General features: G+C 37.7%; 1 protein-coding gene across 1 annotated transcript; it reads left to right on the top strand.

The window, feature by feature from the left end:
- The first annotated feature begins 4,670 nt into the window (after positions 1-4,670).
- On the top strand, positions 4,671-5,630 carry LOC125406280 (olfactory receptor 8U8-like). Its single transcript, XM_048443198.3, has one exon. It carries the CDS (start codon positions 4,671-4,673, stop codon positions 5,628-5,630), a length of 960 nt encoding a protein of 319 aa, XP_048299155.3.
- Positions 5,631-15,094: the final 9,464 nt, after the last annotated feature.

The following is a 15,094-nucleotide window of genomic DNA, read 5'->3' as shown; positions in this document are numbered from 1 at the left end:
AAAAATAATGTCTTTCAGTCTCACTCATTTTATGTTCATAACAAAATTTCTTTCTTCATGGTTGAAATCAAGTGTATAAGTGGGTGTGTTTTTGATATTGTCTTTCTGCATCCATGCAGTGAGGGACACACAGACTTTTCTTCATCTTGGTTTAGTTTAACAGTACTGTTATAACCATGGATATTTATTATATCTTATGGAATAAGCCAGACATGACAAGATGACTACTTTCTGGTCTCCATCAAACATGGAAGTTTAAACATAATTTTTAGACTGAAAGAAGAAAATTGTTTACTAAAGAAAGGCGACATAAAAGAGTTATAATAGGAGGCTGTATTTCGTCAGTGAATGCTTTAATCCATTAAAATTCTGTATGTTATCCCATTAATATCTATAAGTATTAGATACTAATTATAAATTAAAATGAAGAATCATATGGAATTCTTAAATTCTTTAAGTATTTTTCTTTGCTAATGTTTATGTTTGAATATTATCAGAGGCAAGTTCTTTGTTCACCATCTTCACCCACACTTCTAATCTTCATATTAAACAAACTTCTGACTTTAGCCCTGAAGGCCAAGTAATTACTCAGGGATTTACGAAATATTTTCTACATAAAGAGCTGATGACAATGAATTCTTCCAATAGTTAGATGTTGTACTCATGCTAAACACTCTACTGTACTCATAGGTCATTGCCCAGCCCACTTGTCATCAAAGAGGCTTCAACCAGTAATTGATGGAAGCAGATGTGGAGACCCACAACCGAACATGGAGTGGAACCCCGGGAATCCTGTGGAAGAGGGGATGGAAGGATTGTGGGAGCGAGAAAAGTCAAAGACAACACAAGAAAACCCACAGAATCTAACCTGGTTCATAGGGCCTCACTGAGACTGAACTGCCAACCAGAGAACTTGCAGGGGGCTGACCTAGGCCCTCTCCACCTATGTTACAGTTGGGTAGCTTGGTCTTCTTGTAGGATTCTGAACAAAAGCAGCAGGGGCTGTCTCTGACTCTGCTGCCTGCTTTTGGGACCCTTTCCTCCTACTGGGTTGCCTCATCCCACCTCAATAGGAGAGGAGATGACAGGTTTTCTGCAACATTATTGCCACGGCTGGCTGATGTCAAAGGGTTAGGGAGGCCTGCCCTTTTTAAAAAGAAAGAGCAGTGAATGCATGCCCAGGGTAGGCAGGGACTGGGGATGAGGGAAAGGGATGGTAAAGGGCAGGGAAGTGAAGGAGATGGGGGAAGGACTGGGAAGGGAGAAGGGAAAGAGAGGAAACTGTGATTGACTGGTGAAAATAATTAAACAATTAATAATAAAATGATAATGTATTAATAATTAATACATGAATAATAAATGATTATTTAAATGATAAAATGACAATGAAAATTACACTTTCTCCTCCATAAAAAGTTATCAGATCCCTTATAAAAACACGACATTAAATATTATCAATTTACTCTTCCGAGACAGGGAGTTCTTTAAATATGTCTCCCACAGGAGTATAGAATCTCATTTTTCTGATCACCTCATTTTCTAATTCTCTGGAGTAGGAGCCTCTGGGACAGAGACACGAACAAAATCTTACAGCCAACTTCTCTTTGCACACAGTATGAGGAGACAAAGAAGAACATCCTGTTTGGGTAGGTTGAAAAAGAATGCCTCTGACTTAGAACACTACTTTAGTGTTTCAAGGTGAAGCTTAACTACAATATGGTAAAGTTGTTTGAACTATAACTGGGACTCACTTCATTATATAATGTCAGGAGTATTTTCTCTTGTTTGTTTAGCCTTTTATATATGACTAGAAGTTATAATCAGAGACATTTTAAGTGCATATTCATCAAATAAATAATCTAGTTTATAAATTACATGCTCAGGGAAAAACCAAGTTCACATTTGATCAGAATATAATCCATGCATAAATTATCTTTTATTCTTTCAGTACCTACAGATTTTTATAGAAATTAAAAGTGACATTAGACAAATGCCACTAATATGCCCCTAGATATACCCTGCAAAGAAAAGAATATGCCTTCAAAGTACAGGGAAGAACTATTCAAATATTCTTAGTAGAATTTATTTCCTTCCTTTTCTATTATCTAGAAATTGTTAAATTAAGAAATTAATGAAAATGGTGTTGCCATCAAATATAAAGTGTCTAAACTTGAACAGAGGAAAGAAGTGTGGGAAGAAATGAGAGGGTAGAAAATACAGATGAGAGAGGTCAATGGGGTTTTAAAGAATACTATAAAAGTAGGTAATCAACCTGAGAGGGAAATCCAGATACATGAGTCTAAGGTATATTTCACTAGTGATGAGAATAAATACTGATTGTTCTTTTAGTGCCCATGCATTTTGGTAGAGAAGAGAAGTGCATAAGAACAAAGTATAAGGAAATGTATGAGACAAAGTAAATGTTCTTATTGGCAAACAAAGAACCAAATTAATTGGAACCAAATTGATGTCTAAATGCATACACTAGATCAGTAGATACAGTTAATGTTGGTGAAACTGAATGAAATGAGGAATATAAAAATATTCAAGAACACAGTATGAAAAAATTCACATTCTTTTGTAAAAGTAAAGAGTACCTAGTATGTATTTCGAGAATTTCAAATATGAGTATTGTAATTACATTCATTGTTATATTGTTATATATTTTGAGAATTTCATATGAGTACTGTAATTACATACATTGTCAAGGAAAACATGAATCACAGAGTGCTTAGGATTTTGGTTATAGAGCAGAGTGAAATAATTCAGACCTCTTTGCAGACAAGCTGCTTATTAGCTAAAGTCACATGATGAATATACGCCAGAGTATAAAAATTGAAAATTTGTTTATATCTGAAAATGTATCATTAATTCAATCGTTGGGTGGTATTTGGATTAAAACAGAATCATATACTAGAACAAAAAATAGCTTACAAATTCAGAAAATGAAAACATTATTATTTTTTAGTTAATCATCTTACAGCATCTTGTAACAGTTTTTATTTCCTTAATTTTTCAAAATATGAATTGATACTGAGAAGGCTAACAGAAAATGTATTTTCATTTTACCTTTATTTTCATGTGCTATCTGTTGCCTTGTGATTCATAATTGCTTTCTTAGTATGTAGTAGAGATTCGGAAAATGTGTCCCTAGAGACTACTCCTAAGAGTGTCCATGCAGTTCTTACTAGAAAGCAGAACTCGGTTGGTTCTAATTAGTGTTAGGGTCTCAAGATGAGAACTAAATTCTAGTTTCTTTAGTAAAAGAAAGAAAAATTGAAGTAATTTAGTTTTCGAAAGTTATTAATTGCTACGTGTGCTTGCTAGCTGTTATGCAATGACACAAATTCGAATCATCTAAGAAGAAGGAATATTGAGTCAATGGCTTCATAAGATTGACCTGTAGACAAGTTATTATTGTTATTACTATACTCTTTGATGGATGAATGACATGGGAGGGAGGGACCATCCTGCTAAGGGTGGTACCATTTCTAGGCAGGCTGTATTGGATGGTTTAACAGTGCAGACTGAACAGCCAAGATGCACACCAGTATGCATACTAAAAGTTAGACTACTTATATAAAATAAATTACTAGCATAAAAAAGGAAAAATATAAAACTGTATTATCCCAATACTGGAACAATAAGTCACTTGAAATTATGTATTTTAATATATTCATCTGACAAACCATGGGTTTCCTAATAACAGACCGGTTACAGTGTAGCATGTACTCTTTATATATCCATCCATATTTGTCACTTCTTTCTCTTGTGTCTCTGTCTTCCAAGACAGTTGGTTCACCTTTCTAATTTTACATGTGTGTGTATGAACATATATATGTTTGACTATGGAGACAAGAGGAAATTTTAATAGTATTGCAACTTCAGAAGATATAGTATACTTTGTAAACACATTCAAAAGTCATGGTTTAGACATTATAACAAATCAAGAAATAACTTCAAGAATGTACTGAACAAAATATTTGAACCAACCAAAAATGTACTAATGTGTACTCTTTCACTCATCTTTAAATAAAAGAAGAAAAATATCCTTCTTATCTAAATATCTCTTCTGTTTTTCCATTTTTATTGCCTGATGGCTTTATACTGTTTTGGTTTTCTTTTACATTTTTAGGACAAGATTTCTCTGTGTCTCACTCTTTAGAACAGGTTGGCCTTGAACCCAGAGATCCTCCTGTCTCTACCTTCTGAGTGCTGGGATTAAAGTCATGGACCACCACCATATATAATAAGTTGCACTAATTTTACTTCTACACTTCTATCTTCCCTCTTTCACTTCTACCCTTATTTACAACATGTCCCCTTTCCCATTCATGTCTTCCTTTTAATGTGTGATCCATTGAGAAAAACTAGAGTTCCTTGTTTGAGATTGGGTGGGAAGTTACTCAGTGAAGGAAGGGGAATTTATCTCTGGCAATACCACTGAAGAAAATGAAGCCCTTCCAATAACACGAATCAATTGCCCATAATTCTTTCTGTTACCTCCCCATATTCAGCACCCCAGTATTATGACAATCCCTACACTATATAGAATCAATGACTAAATGTCTTTTTAGGTGATCAAAAAGTATTAAGTATCTTTTGAGTTACATAAAGTGGAAATGTATCATTTGGATTTTTCTCTACTCCTACAGATGCTCTGAAGACTCATGGCTCAGAAAAACTGCACCCAAGTCACACAGTTCATTATTGTGGGCCTCACAAATCACCAGGAGTTAAACATGCCCCTCTTTGTGGTATTCTTATCCATCTATATTTTCACAGCAATAGGCAACCTGGGGCTGATCCTTGTCATTAGAACAGATGCAAGACTCAACACACCCATGTACTTCTTCCTCAGCAACTTGGCTTTTGTTGATTTCTGCTACTCCTCTGTCATTACACCCAAGATGCTCGGAAATTTCCTCTATAGCAAAAATTTCATATCCTTCAATGCATGCGCTGCCCAGTTAGGCTGCTTTCTCACGTTCATGGTATCTGAGTGCTTGTTATTGGCTTCCATGGCGTATGATAGATACGCAGCCATCTGTAATCCTCTACTGTATATGGTCACAATGTCCCCAAGAATCTGCATCCAGCTTGTAGTTGTGCCCTACACCTACAGCTTCCTGATGGCACTGATTCACACTCTTCTCACTTTCCGCCTGTGCTATTGTCATTCCAATATCATCAATCACTTCTACTGTGATGACATGCCCCTTCTCAGGCTTGCTTGCTCAGACACTCAGTACAAACAGCTGTCTATTTTGGCCTGTGCTGGAATCACATTCATTTCTTCTGTTCTGATTGTTTCTGTTTCCTACATGTTCATTATCTCTGCCATTCTTAGGATGCGCTCAGCTGCAGGAAGACGTAAAGCCTTTTCTACCTGCAGCTCCCACATGATGGCCGTGAGCATCTTCTACGGAACTCTTATCTTTATGTACTTACAGCCAAGTTCTGACCACTCGCTTGATACAGATAAGATGGCCTCTGTCTTCTACACAGTGATCATCCCCATGCTAAACCCCTTGATCTACAGCCTTAGAAACAAGGATGTGAAAGATGCCCTGAAGAAAGTCATAGATGGTAGAAACCAGACTTCGGTGTTTAAAGAACTAAGAAAATAATTTCAATAAGCAAACATAGATTTTTCACTTTTGGTCTCCCCTCCCCAATATTAGTAAAATGAGTTTAATATCTTAAAATCAATGGGTGTTCAACACAAATATTATTAAATCAAACATTTTGTGTCCTTTTTCCTTTTGTTTTTTTTATTTTATTGAATAGATTTCTTTTCATATAATATATTCTAATTAATTTTCATATAATATATTCTCTCCTCTCAATTCTCCCAGTTCTTCTTCACCTATCCTTCCCTGTGAATCCACCTCCTTTCTGTTCCTCATAAAAAAGGCAGTTAAGGGATAATAATAAAATCTAATAATTTAAAACAAAAACAAACCAGTTGTACAAGGACAAACAAACAAACCTAAGGGAAAGAGTCCAAGAAAATGCACAAGAAACAGAAACAGTTGCAGAGACTCACTTATTCCTGTATGCTCAGAACTCCCATAAAAATGCAAAACCAGAAGCTGTAATAAACCTGTGGTGTAAAGAAAAAGAATTATTTAAAAAAATAAACTAAATTAAAAGTAAAAATAAAAATAATGTCTCTATCAAACTTCTTCCTTCAGGACACAGGAAATCCCTAAAAAGGGAAGGCAGGAAGTCTGTAGTAGCCAGAGGAGATGGAGAATACCAAGTAAACAAGCCTTTCTTGACACAAGAGAGCTGGCGCACATAACAACTCACAGATACTGAAACAGTGTGCGTAGGGTCTACGTGGGTGTGTACCAGACAGGATCCTAGAGTTAGAAGAAAAAGTGAACGCATGTCAACATCTCTAGTCCTAAGCTATTTCCAAATGATAACCACTTACAAATGATAAATGAGTTCTCACCAAGTGAGTCTCACTAGGAAAACAAACCACTCACAGGGACAGACCACATTCGCAGACATAGCTGACCAGCAGAGGATGAGCTCAAGGGTGTTTTGGAGTGTATCTTATCTGAACTTTTAAAATTTTTCGAATTTATTCTGCTTCTTTTCTTCATCTTGTTTTTCCTAACTTTAAAATAATGACTCCAGTTCCCTCCCGCAGTTAGTTTTCAGGGAAACATACTCTACCTGTTTGCTTCCAAAATGTTTCTGGTTTTTAGGATAACCTGTGTCTTTGGCAGACAACCAATAAATTAATCTTTCTTTCTTCCTTGTCTTCTACCTTAAGTTCTTTCTACTCCCTTTTCCATGATGATCCCTGAGCCTTAGTGGTATTAGCATAAATGGTCTTCTGGGCACTCAGTCTTCCCTAGTCTCAGCATCCCTAGCAATGATATGTCACTGCATTTGCTGCCATGAAAATTTTTGCTCTGAAGACTGTTTTTCTTTCTTAGAGATGCTTTTATCCTATTTAGACTTCAATAAAAACACCATAAACTTGTAGATTAAATAATAAAAGTAGGTTTTCTCACTATTCTGGATCCAGAGGTCCAACAAAGATCAATGTTCTGTTGGATTCAATTAGTAGTAGCTATGGCTCTCTTTCTGACATTCTCGATAATTACAGACACTCTGTGGGTTCAATAACCTATCTTTATAAGGGAAAGGAGGTAGCAGGGGAGTGGGGGAGATAAAGGTAGAGAGATTGATTAAAAATACATTCTCTTGTCTGTCTTTTCTCAGAAGGCACTAGAGTCATCACAAAGCCGCCACCTTCATGATGTCTTCTAACGCTAATTGCATCTCACAGGTACCATCTTAAAAGACTATTTTTTAATTAATTAATTTAATTATTTAAAATTTCCACCTCCCTTCCCCCTCACCTCCCCCTCCCTCTCTAGTCCTAAGAGCAGTCAGGGTTCCCTGCCCCGTGGGAAGTTCAAGGTCCTTCCCCCTCCATCCAGGTCTATAAAGGTGAACATCCAAACAAATCAGGTCCCAAAAAGTCAGTCCATGCAGTAGAATCAAAACCCAATGCCTTTGTCCTTGGCTTCTCGGTCAGACTTCATTGCCAGCCACATTCAGAGGGTCCAGTTTGATCACATGCTCCACCACTCCCAGTCCTGCTGGCCTTGGTGAGCTCCCATTAGATCAGTCCCTGTAACATGACGGCCAGCTTGTTGGGGTTTCTGTCCCGCCCAGTACCCCACAACCAGCAAGTCCCAGAGAAAATCAATCACACAGAGATCTCTATAAGTTATAAAGCTGATTGGCCCATTAGATCAGGCTACTTATTAGTCCTTGTAACTTATATTAATCCATTATCATTATCTATGTTAGCCACACTGGCTCAGTACCTTTCTCAGCGTGACAGCTCACATGTTGCCTCTTTGCTGGTCTGTGCAGGAATGGCAGAGGAAGTTTCTGCTTCCCAGAATTCTCCTGTTCTCATTGCATCACCTCTACTTCCTGTCTGGTTTTCCCGCCTATATTTCCTGCCTGGCCAATCAACGTTTTATTAAAATACATGATTGACAGACTACAGATAATTCTACCACACCAAGTCCCACAGACTATTTTTTTAGGGTTTTAAGGTTCAACACATGATCATTAGGAGCAAAAAATCAGTCCATTGGAGCATCATTGTCCCTAATATATTAAAATCATATTCTTTACATGGTGTCTCCAAGTGTAGGCCAATGAAACAGTCAAAAAGACTATCAGGGAGCCTGAATAGGTGCTGCGCACTGCGACCCCGTCTGTGCACTATGCTCTACAATACAGTTGGCGAGCTTCGGACAAGGGGCTGGAGGTTGAAAAACACACAAACACACACACACACACACACACACACACACACACACACACAGAGACAGACAGACAGACAGAGCCATAGACCTCCAATCACTGGTAAGAAGCCCTTTATTCAATAGCACCACTAACTCTTTCAAATGCCAATAAGACAGTAGTAGTGCTATAAATAAGAAGGTAAACCTGGGAGTTTACACTACATTCAACCTCTAGCATGGTGAATAGAAAAATTATTAAATGTTTTTCATGATTATTCTATTATCTTTAATGAAGATGAACATTGTCTATCTTTTGAATGTTCCTCAAAATTAATTTGTATGGTTGTGTTTCTGCCTCCAGTGTGTGTGTGTGTGTGTGTGTGTGTGTGTGTGAAGAACTGTTCATATATTCACACACCTATAGGCACCTGATTTTTGACAAAGAGGTCAGGAATAAACATTGGAAAATTACAGAGCCTCTTCAACAAATGCTGTTGTTCAAACTGAACAGATAGATGCATGTAGAAAAATGCAAATATAGTCATACTTTTTCCCCTGCATGAAACTCAACTAAAAGTGGATTAAAGACCTTAATGTACAGTCAGACACAGTAAATCCTGAAAGAAGAGAGAGTGGGGAACAGTCTTGAATGTATTAGCACAGTAAGAGGACTTTCTAAATAGAACAGCCATAGCACAGACACTATGAACCATAAATAATAAAAGTACTACATGAAACTGAAAAGCTCATGAATGACAAAGAACACAGTCATTCAGACAAAGTGGCAGCCTACAGAATGGGAAAAGATTTTTGCTACCTGTATATTGAATATAGGGATAATATCTAAACTATATAAAGAAAAAGAACAAAAAAAATTCTGCACATCAAGAAAACAACTCAATTTAAAATGTGATATAGACCTAAATAGAAGGAGGATTCTTAAAACAGGAAGCACCAATGGCAGAGAATCAATTAAGAAATGTTCAACATCTTAGCCAAATGTAAATCAAATGTAAATATAATGATATATATCATTATAAATCAAAACTACTTTGGAATTTCATATTAAACCAGTTTGAATGGAATAAATAACAAATGGCAATTCATTCAGGAGAAAATGGGAAGTAAGGTGAACACTCCTCCATTGTCTATGGGACAGCAAACTTGCACAGCCTCTATGGAAATCAGTGTGATAATTCCTCAAGAAGCTGGAAACTGATCTAAATCACAATACAATTATACTACACTTAGCAATACACCCAAACATTACATCAGACTGAAAATATACTTTCAGACATTTTCTTTGCTGCTCTACTTATAATAACCAGAAATCAGAAACAGCCCAAATCTCCATCAATGGATAAAGAAACTGTGACTCTTTAAAAGAAATGAAATTATAAGATTTGCAGTAAATAAATAGAGTTGTAAAAATTATTCCAAGTAATTTATTACAGACCCAGAAAGACAAATGTGTTTTGTCTTTGCTCATATGTGGACATTAGTTGTTCTGTTATGTCTTTGAGAGACAAGTACAATGTGTAGAACCATAGAAGGCAACTACAGTGTAAGGAGCTAGGAAGATGGAAAGGTCTTCTTAGCAAGATGAAACAGATTAAGTAGTTATGGATGGATAAGATAGGATGAGGAAGGGGTGTTCAGAGGGCCCAAACATGGAAGCGGAAGGAAGAAGGGGTAAGGGAGTGAGTATAAAAAGGGACAGCTAAAACTAAGGGCCGTTTTAATGGTGTTATAGAAACCAAATACAGTAGAAGCCTCCTAAAGTATATACATATATGCAGGTGACGTAAATGAGATCATCAAATAATGGAAAAGATTGTGCTCCAACTGGACATCTCTCTTCACCAAATGAAGTTTCCACTTTGAGGATCTGCTTACTCCTATAATCAAGTTCTTAGCAAAAGAGGCTTGACGGGAACCCCCATACAAGTCAGGCTATTGCCATGACTATTGGTTGTTCTGCACAAAGTGATAGTATGGCTTTATTGCTGAAAATAACGCCTAAATAACTCATTGAATATATAGAGAAGTTTAGCTGGGGCTTTCCTAGGGTCTTCATCCCTACTGACAATTATTCATAGTGCTGGAAGCTACTCTGTGTGCCATCAAAGGAGAGAAAGGTAATCACCAAATCCGCTACAAACCCTTTGATCTACAATAATAACTTGTATGGAAGATGTAGACAAATTTTTTCTTTGAGCCTCCAGCTCACAAAAATTACACAGATATTATTAATTATGAAACTCAGTGTTAGCTTCCGCACTTTTCTGTGGATACCCAGGCCTAATCCAGGAGCGTGCTTTCCTGAACCAGGGCCATGAGAATGGACGATTGTCCTAAGGGTTTAAGCAGACAAAGACACAAGAGACCTGCTTGCTTGCCAGAGAGTAAAAAAGCTGCTGTTTATTAACTCAGGTCGGGTATATATACCAGGAGACAAGAGGGTTCAAAAGGGCATGGCCCCCTCCCATCAGGAGCAGTAGAATAGATTGATACATTCCCAGAGCCTCAGGCAGGATCAGCTATGGGGGAGGCAGGCGTGGGAGGCGTGTAGGGCCCGCAGCTGCAACCTTGTTTACAGGTGAAATTATCATAACAAAAACAGCCTTGTTCTTTCTAAGCTACCCTCAAACCAGTGCTAGTGCAGAATCTCCAGGGGCCAGAGGTCAAACAGCCCTGCGAAATGCAAGGAAGAAAAGGGAAAAAGACCTGGGTACCTACAACTCAGTCTTAGCCTAGGCTTGTTTATAACCAGCTCTTATAATTTAAATTCATCCATTTTTTTTGTTCGATGTTCTTCCATGTGCTTGTTACCTCATCTTCATTTTGCAAATTCTCCTTCTTCAGAATCTGGATGGTAACTCAACTTTCTTCTTCTCCTGAGTCCTCTCTGTCACCAGAAGTCCCACCTAACCTCTTCCTGCCTAGCTATTGGCCATTCAGCTCTTTATTAAGCCAGTCATAATGACACATCTTCACACAGTGTAAAGGAATATTCTGCAACAAAGATGCCCTTGTGCAATAGAGGCACAAAGCTTGGGGGAATGATCCATCGATATCTGAAAGGATTTAAGGTGTACTCCATGAGATCAAACCCATCCCTGACACTGCTTGACTGTCCAAGGAACTAAGACTAGATAGTTCAGGGACCTACATGAAAACCAAATATAACTGTTCTGATCAAGGAACATAACAAGAAAATGACTTCTAACAGCATTCTGCTATACTCATAGGTAAGTGTCTCACTCAGCTATCCCGAGAGTTTCCTCCCGAAGCAGATAAGAACAAATACAGAGACCCCCAGCTAGAAAATATGCACAAAATTAGAGTCCTTGGACTACTTGGTACTATATTGGATGTCTCCATCAAAACCCTCACCTCACAGATCAGGTAACCATGTGAAAGAGGAGACAGAATGAATGTAAGAGCCAAGGGCATGGAGAACACCATGGAAACAAGGTATTCTAAACACAGCTGGACCAGTACATATATGTGTTGGAGGAAGACTGCTTGTTCATCCCAGTCACCCAGAACTAAAATAATCGCACAGAAACTGTATTAATTAAATCACTGTGTGGCCTGTTAGCTCTAGCTTCTTATTGGCTAACTCTTATGTTTTAATTTAACTCATTTCTAGTAATTTGTGTATTGCCACAAGGTCAGGCCTACCAACAAAGTTTCAGCAGTCTATCTCCGGAGGCAGCAACTCTATGGCGTCCCCTGACTCTGCCCTTCTTCTTCCCAGCATTCAGTTCTGTCTTCCACACCTACCTAAGTTCTGCCTTATTAATAGGCCAAGAAGCTTCTTTATTCATTAACCAAGGAAACCAACACAGAGAAGGACTTCCCACACCATACATGAATTCACAGAGACTATGGTAGCATGCATAGGTTCTGAACAGGTTTGGGCCTGATGGGGTCCCAGTGCAAAGCAGATACAAGTCCTCACCCCTGGCTTGGAAGCTTTCTCCAAATGATAACTTCTGGCAAATAAAAAAAATTAATTTTATATAACGGAGTTTCACTGAGCATACAAACCACTGTTAAGGATAAGCCCCATGATCTGCAGGACCTGCAGTAGATGGCCAACTAAAGCAATCTCAGCAAACTCAAGATAATTTTTTGAGGATTGTTTTTGTCTTAATATGCTTTGTCTGGACATTTTTTTTCTTATTTATCCTAAAGGTCTTTTCTTATATATTAGTTTCTGATTTTGTGTTTTTAGGGATTTTTGAGGGTGCTTATATTTGTCTCTGTGACTATATATGTTTCTTGTGCTTTTACTTGGAGTCTTTGTAAATTTGTTTTGACCTATTCAGGCTTGCTTGTTATTAATCTTATCCTATTTTATAATTAATTTTTCTTAGATTAAGAGAAAGCAAGAAAGGATGTGAATTTGGGTGAGTTAAATATATTGTACGGAAAATCTGTTTTCAATAAAAATATCAAATAAATATAATAAAATTTCATTATTATTTTTAATTAAATATTTTACTTAATATAATGTATTACAAATGCCTGAAAAATTCTTAACACATAGAGGGAAAAATGTACTTTAGTCTTTCTGAATGTGAAATTTGCAGTGTCTCGTGATTCATTGTACCACACTGTCTGCTTTATTATTTTTAGATGTTTCATTCTAAATAACATAACCCCTACATGGTGATATTTTTTTTTGTGACCTAACAAACAAAGCTTCCCGAAGATCAGAGTATGGAGTTAGTCAGGAGTTAGTCATCGAGACAGAAAGTGGTGGCACACACCTTTAATTCCAGCTCTTGGGAGGTAGAGGCAGATGGATTTCTGAGCATTCAAGGCCATCCTGGGCTACAAGAGATTGATCCAGTCTAAAAGAGAAACAGAGCCAGTTAGTGGTGGCTCACACCTTTAACACCAATACTTGGGAGTCACATGCCTTTAATTCCAGAACTGGGGAGGTGGAGACAGGAAGGGGCATGGCTGGGCAGAGAAAGGAATGTATGGCAGGAGGAGATAGGAGCATAGAATTCAGTCTGAGGATTCCTAGAGACAGGATCAGTCATTCAGCCTGAGAATTCAATGGAGGTAGAACTAGTGGCTGGCTGCTTTGCTTCTCTGATCTTTCAGGATTTACCACTATATTTGACTTGGGGTTTTTATTATTAAAACCAATTAGAATTCATGCTACACCCCTGGTTTACAATGCATGCATAGGCAGTTGAGGAAGGTCTGACTATTCAAGTCGGCTTAATTATCTTAGCCATCCCTCAGCATCAATTACTGGGTAATTAAAAATGTTAATGACATCGATAGCAACAATACACACAGTTCACTATGTCTTTCATACTGTGCAGAACATTTCAAGAGATCCTGAGATCACAACTTTCAGTCTTTATAATAATCCTATAAATACTGTATTTACCTCTATTTTTAAAGATGAAAACTGAAACTCAGATAGTCCAAGAACCTTGCTGCGATCACATATCAACAAGCTAGTAAAGTCTGAACTTTAACTCAAAAAACATAATCACAACTTATTCTTCCTTCTTGGTTTCTAAATGTGGGACTACTGACTCCGGTAGACTCATCTGACAGGAATGCTTGATAGCTGAGTTACACAAGAAATTGTGCCAAACCAAATAACATCAGGAAAGGAAGTCAGGGTTCTTTATCTGTAGTCTCACCCTGCATTGACAGAAGTTTCTAGCATCAAAGAGTGGTTTGGATTAAATCTTAATGATATTGATAGTTCTATCACTCACACAACTGTATTTTGAAAATCTTTCAAATTGGTCTAGCATTTTCCAGTGAGGGAAGGAACACTTAGCTGCAGCCTCATCTAAGGTACTAAAGTTAAAGGGAGATGCTTGCTGAGTGTCTACTCACATGAAGTTTATAACTTCATGAAAGCATCATCTAGTAGTTACAAGAGGATACAAAATACATAACAGACACATAGCAGGTAATTTAGCTGCACTGATAAAATATTGATCAATATTCATAGGCCTGAGTGTGAACCCATGACCTTCCACATATTCACAAGAGTTTTACACTGAAGTGTATCTCAAGTCCTACTGTTTCTTTTGTTTGTTTGTTTTTCCTGTTAGGAACCAAGGAAAAGAAAGATCGACGAAATGAGGTAAATGATTTCCATTAGTGTTAAATTAAAGGCCTGGATTTGAATAGACATTAAAAACCATTTCAGGTTGCATACTCAAACTAACAGATTCAGAGCTAAGATCCACAAGGAAGACAGAACATGTAGTACTTGTCTTGTAGTGAGGGGCTGTGGGCAGGCCTGCTTTTCATCCTGCCCGGCTCCTGCACAGCTAGCTTAGCCCCAGAAATAATAACACACAAGTTATATTCATTTAAACACTGCCTGGCCCATTATCTCTAGAGAGTTAGTTACTGACTAACTCTCATATCTTGATATTAACCCAATTCTAATAATCTCGTGGTAGCACCACGAGGTAGTGGCTTACCGGAAAAGATTCAGCATGTCTGACCTGGTGGCTGGCTCCATGGCATCTGCCTCATTGCCCTCTTCCCAGCATTCTGTTCTGTTTACTCCGCCTACCTAATTTTCTGTCCTATCAGAGGGGCCAAGGCAGTCTCTTTATTGACCAATGAAAATAACACAATAGACATATAACCCTCCTCCATCATTTCCCCTTTTTCTGTTTAAACAAAAAAGAAAGGCTTTCATTTTAACATAGTAAAATTACACATAACAGTCACCCAAAGTTCCTCTGTATCGTTGGGGCACCCATCTTTGGCCTTCAGGCCCATAATATCCAGAGACA

The sequence above is a fragment of the Myodes glareolus genome, chromosome 6 (genome assembly GCF_982192425.1).
Source record: "Myodes glareolus chromosome 6, mMyoGla1.1, whole genome shotgun sequence".
Classification (NCBI taxonomy): domain Eukaryota; kingdom Metazoa; phylum Chordata; class Mammalia; order Rodentia; family Cricetidae; genus Myodes; species Myodes glareolus.
Note: the sequence above shows the minus strand (reverse complement) of the source record. Positions and strands in the feature narration are given on the sequence as shown.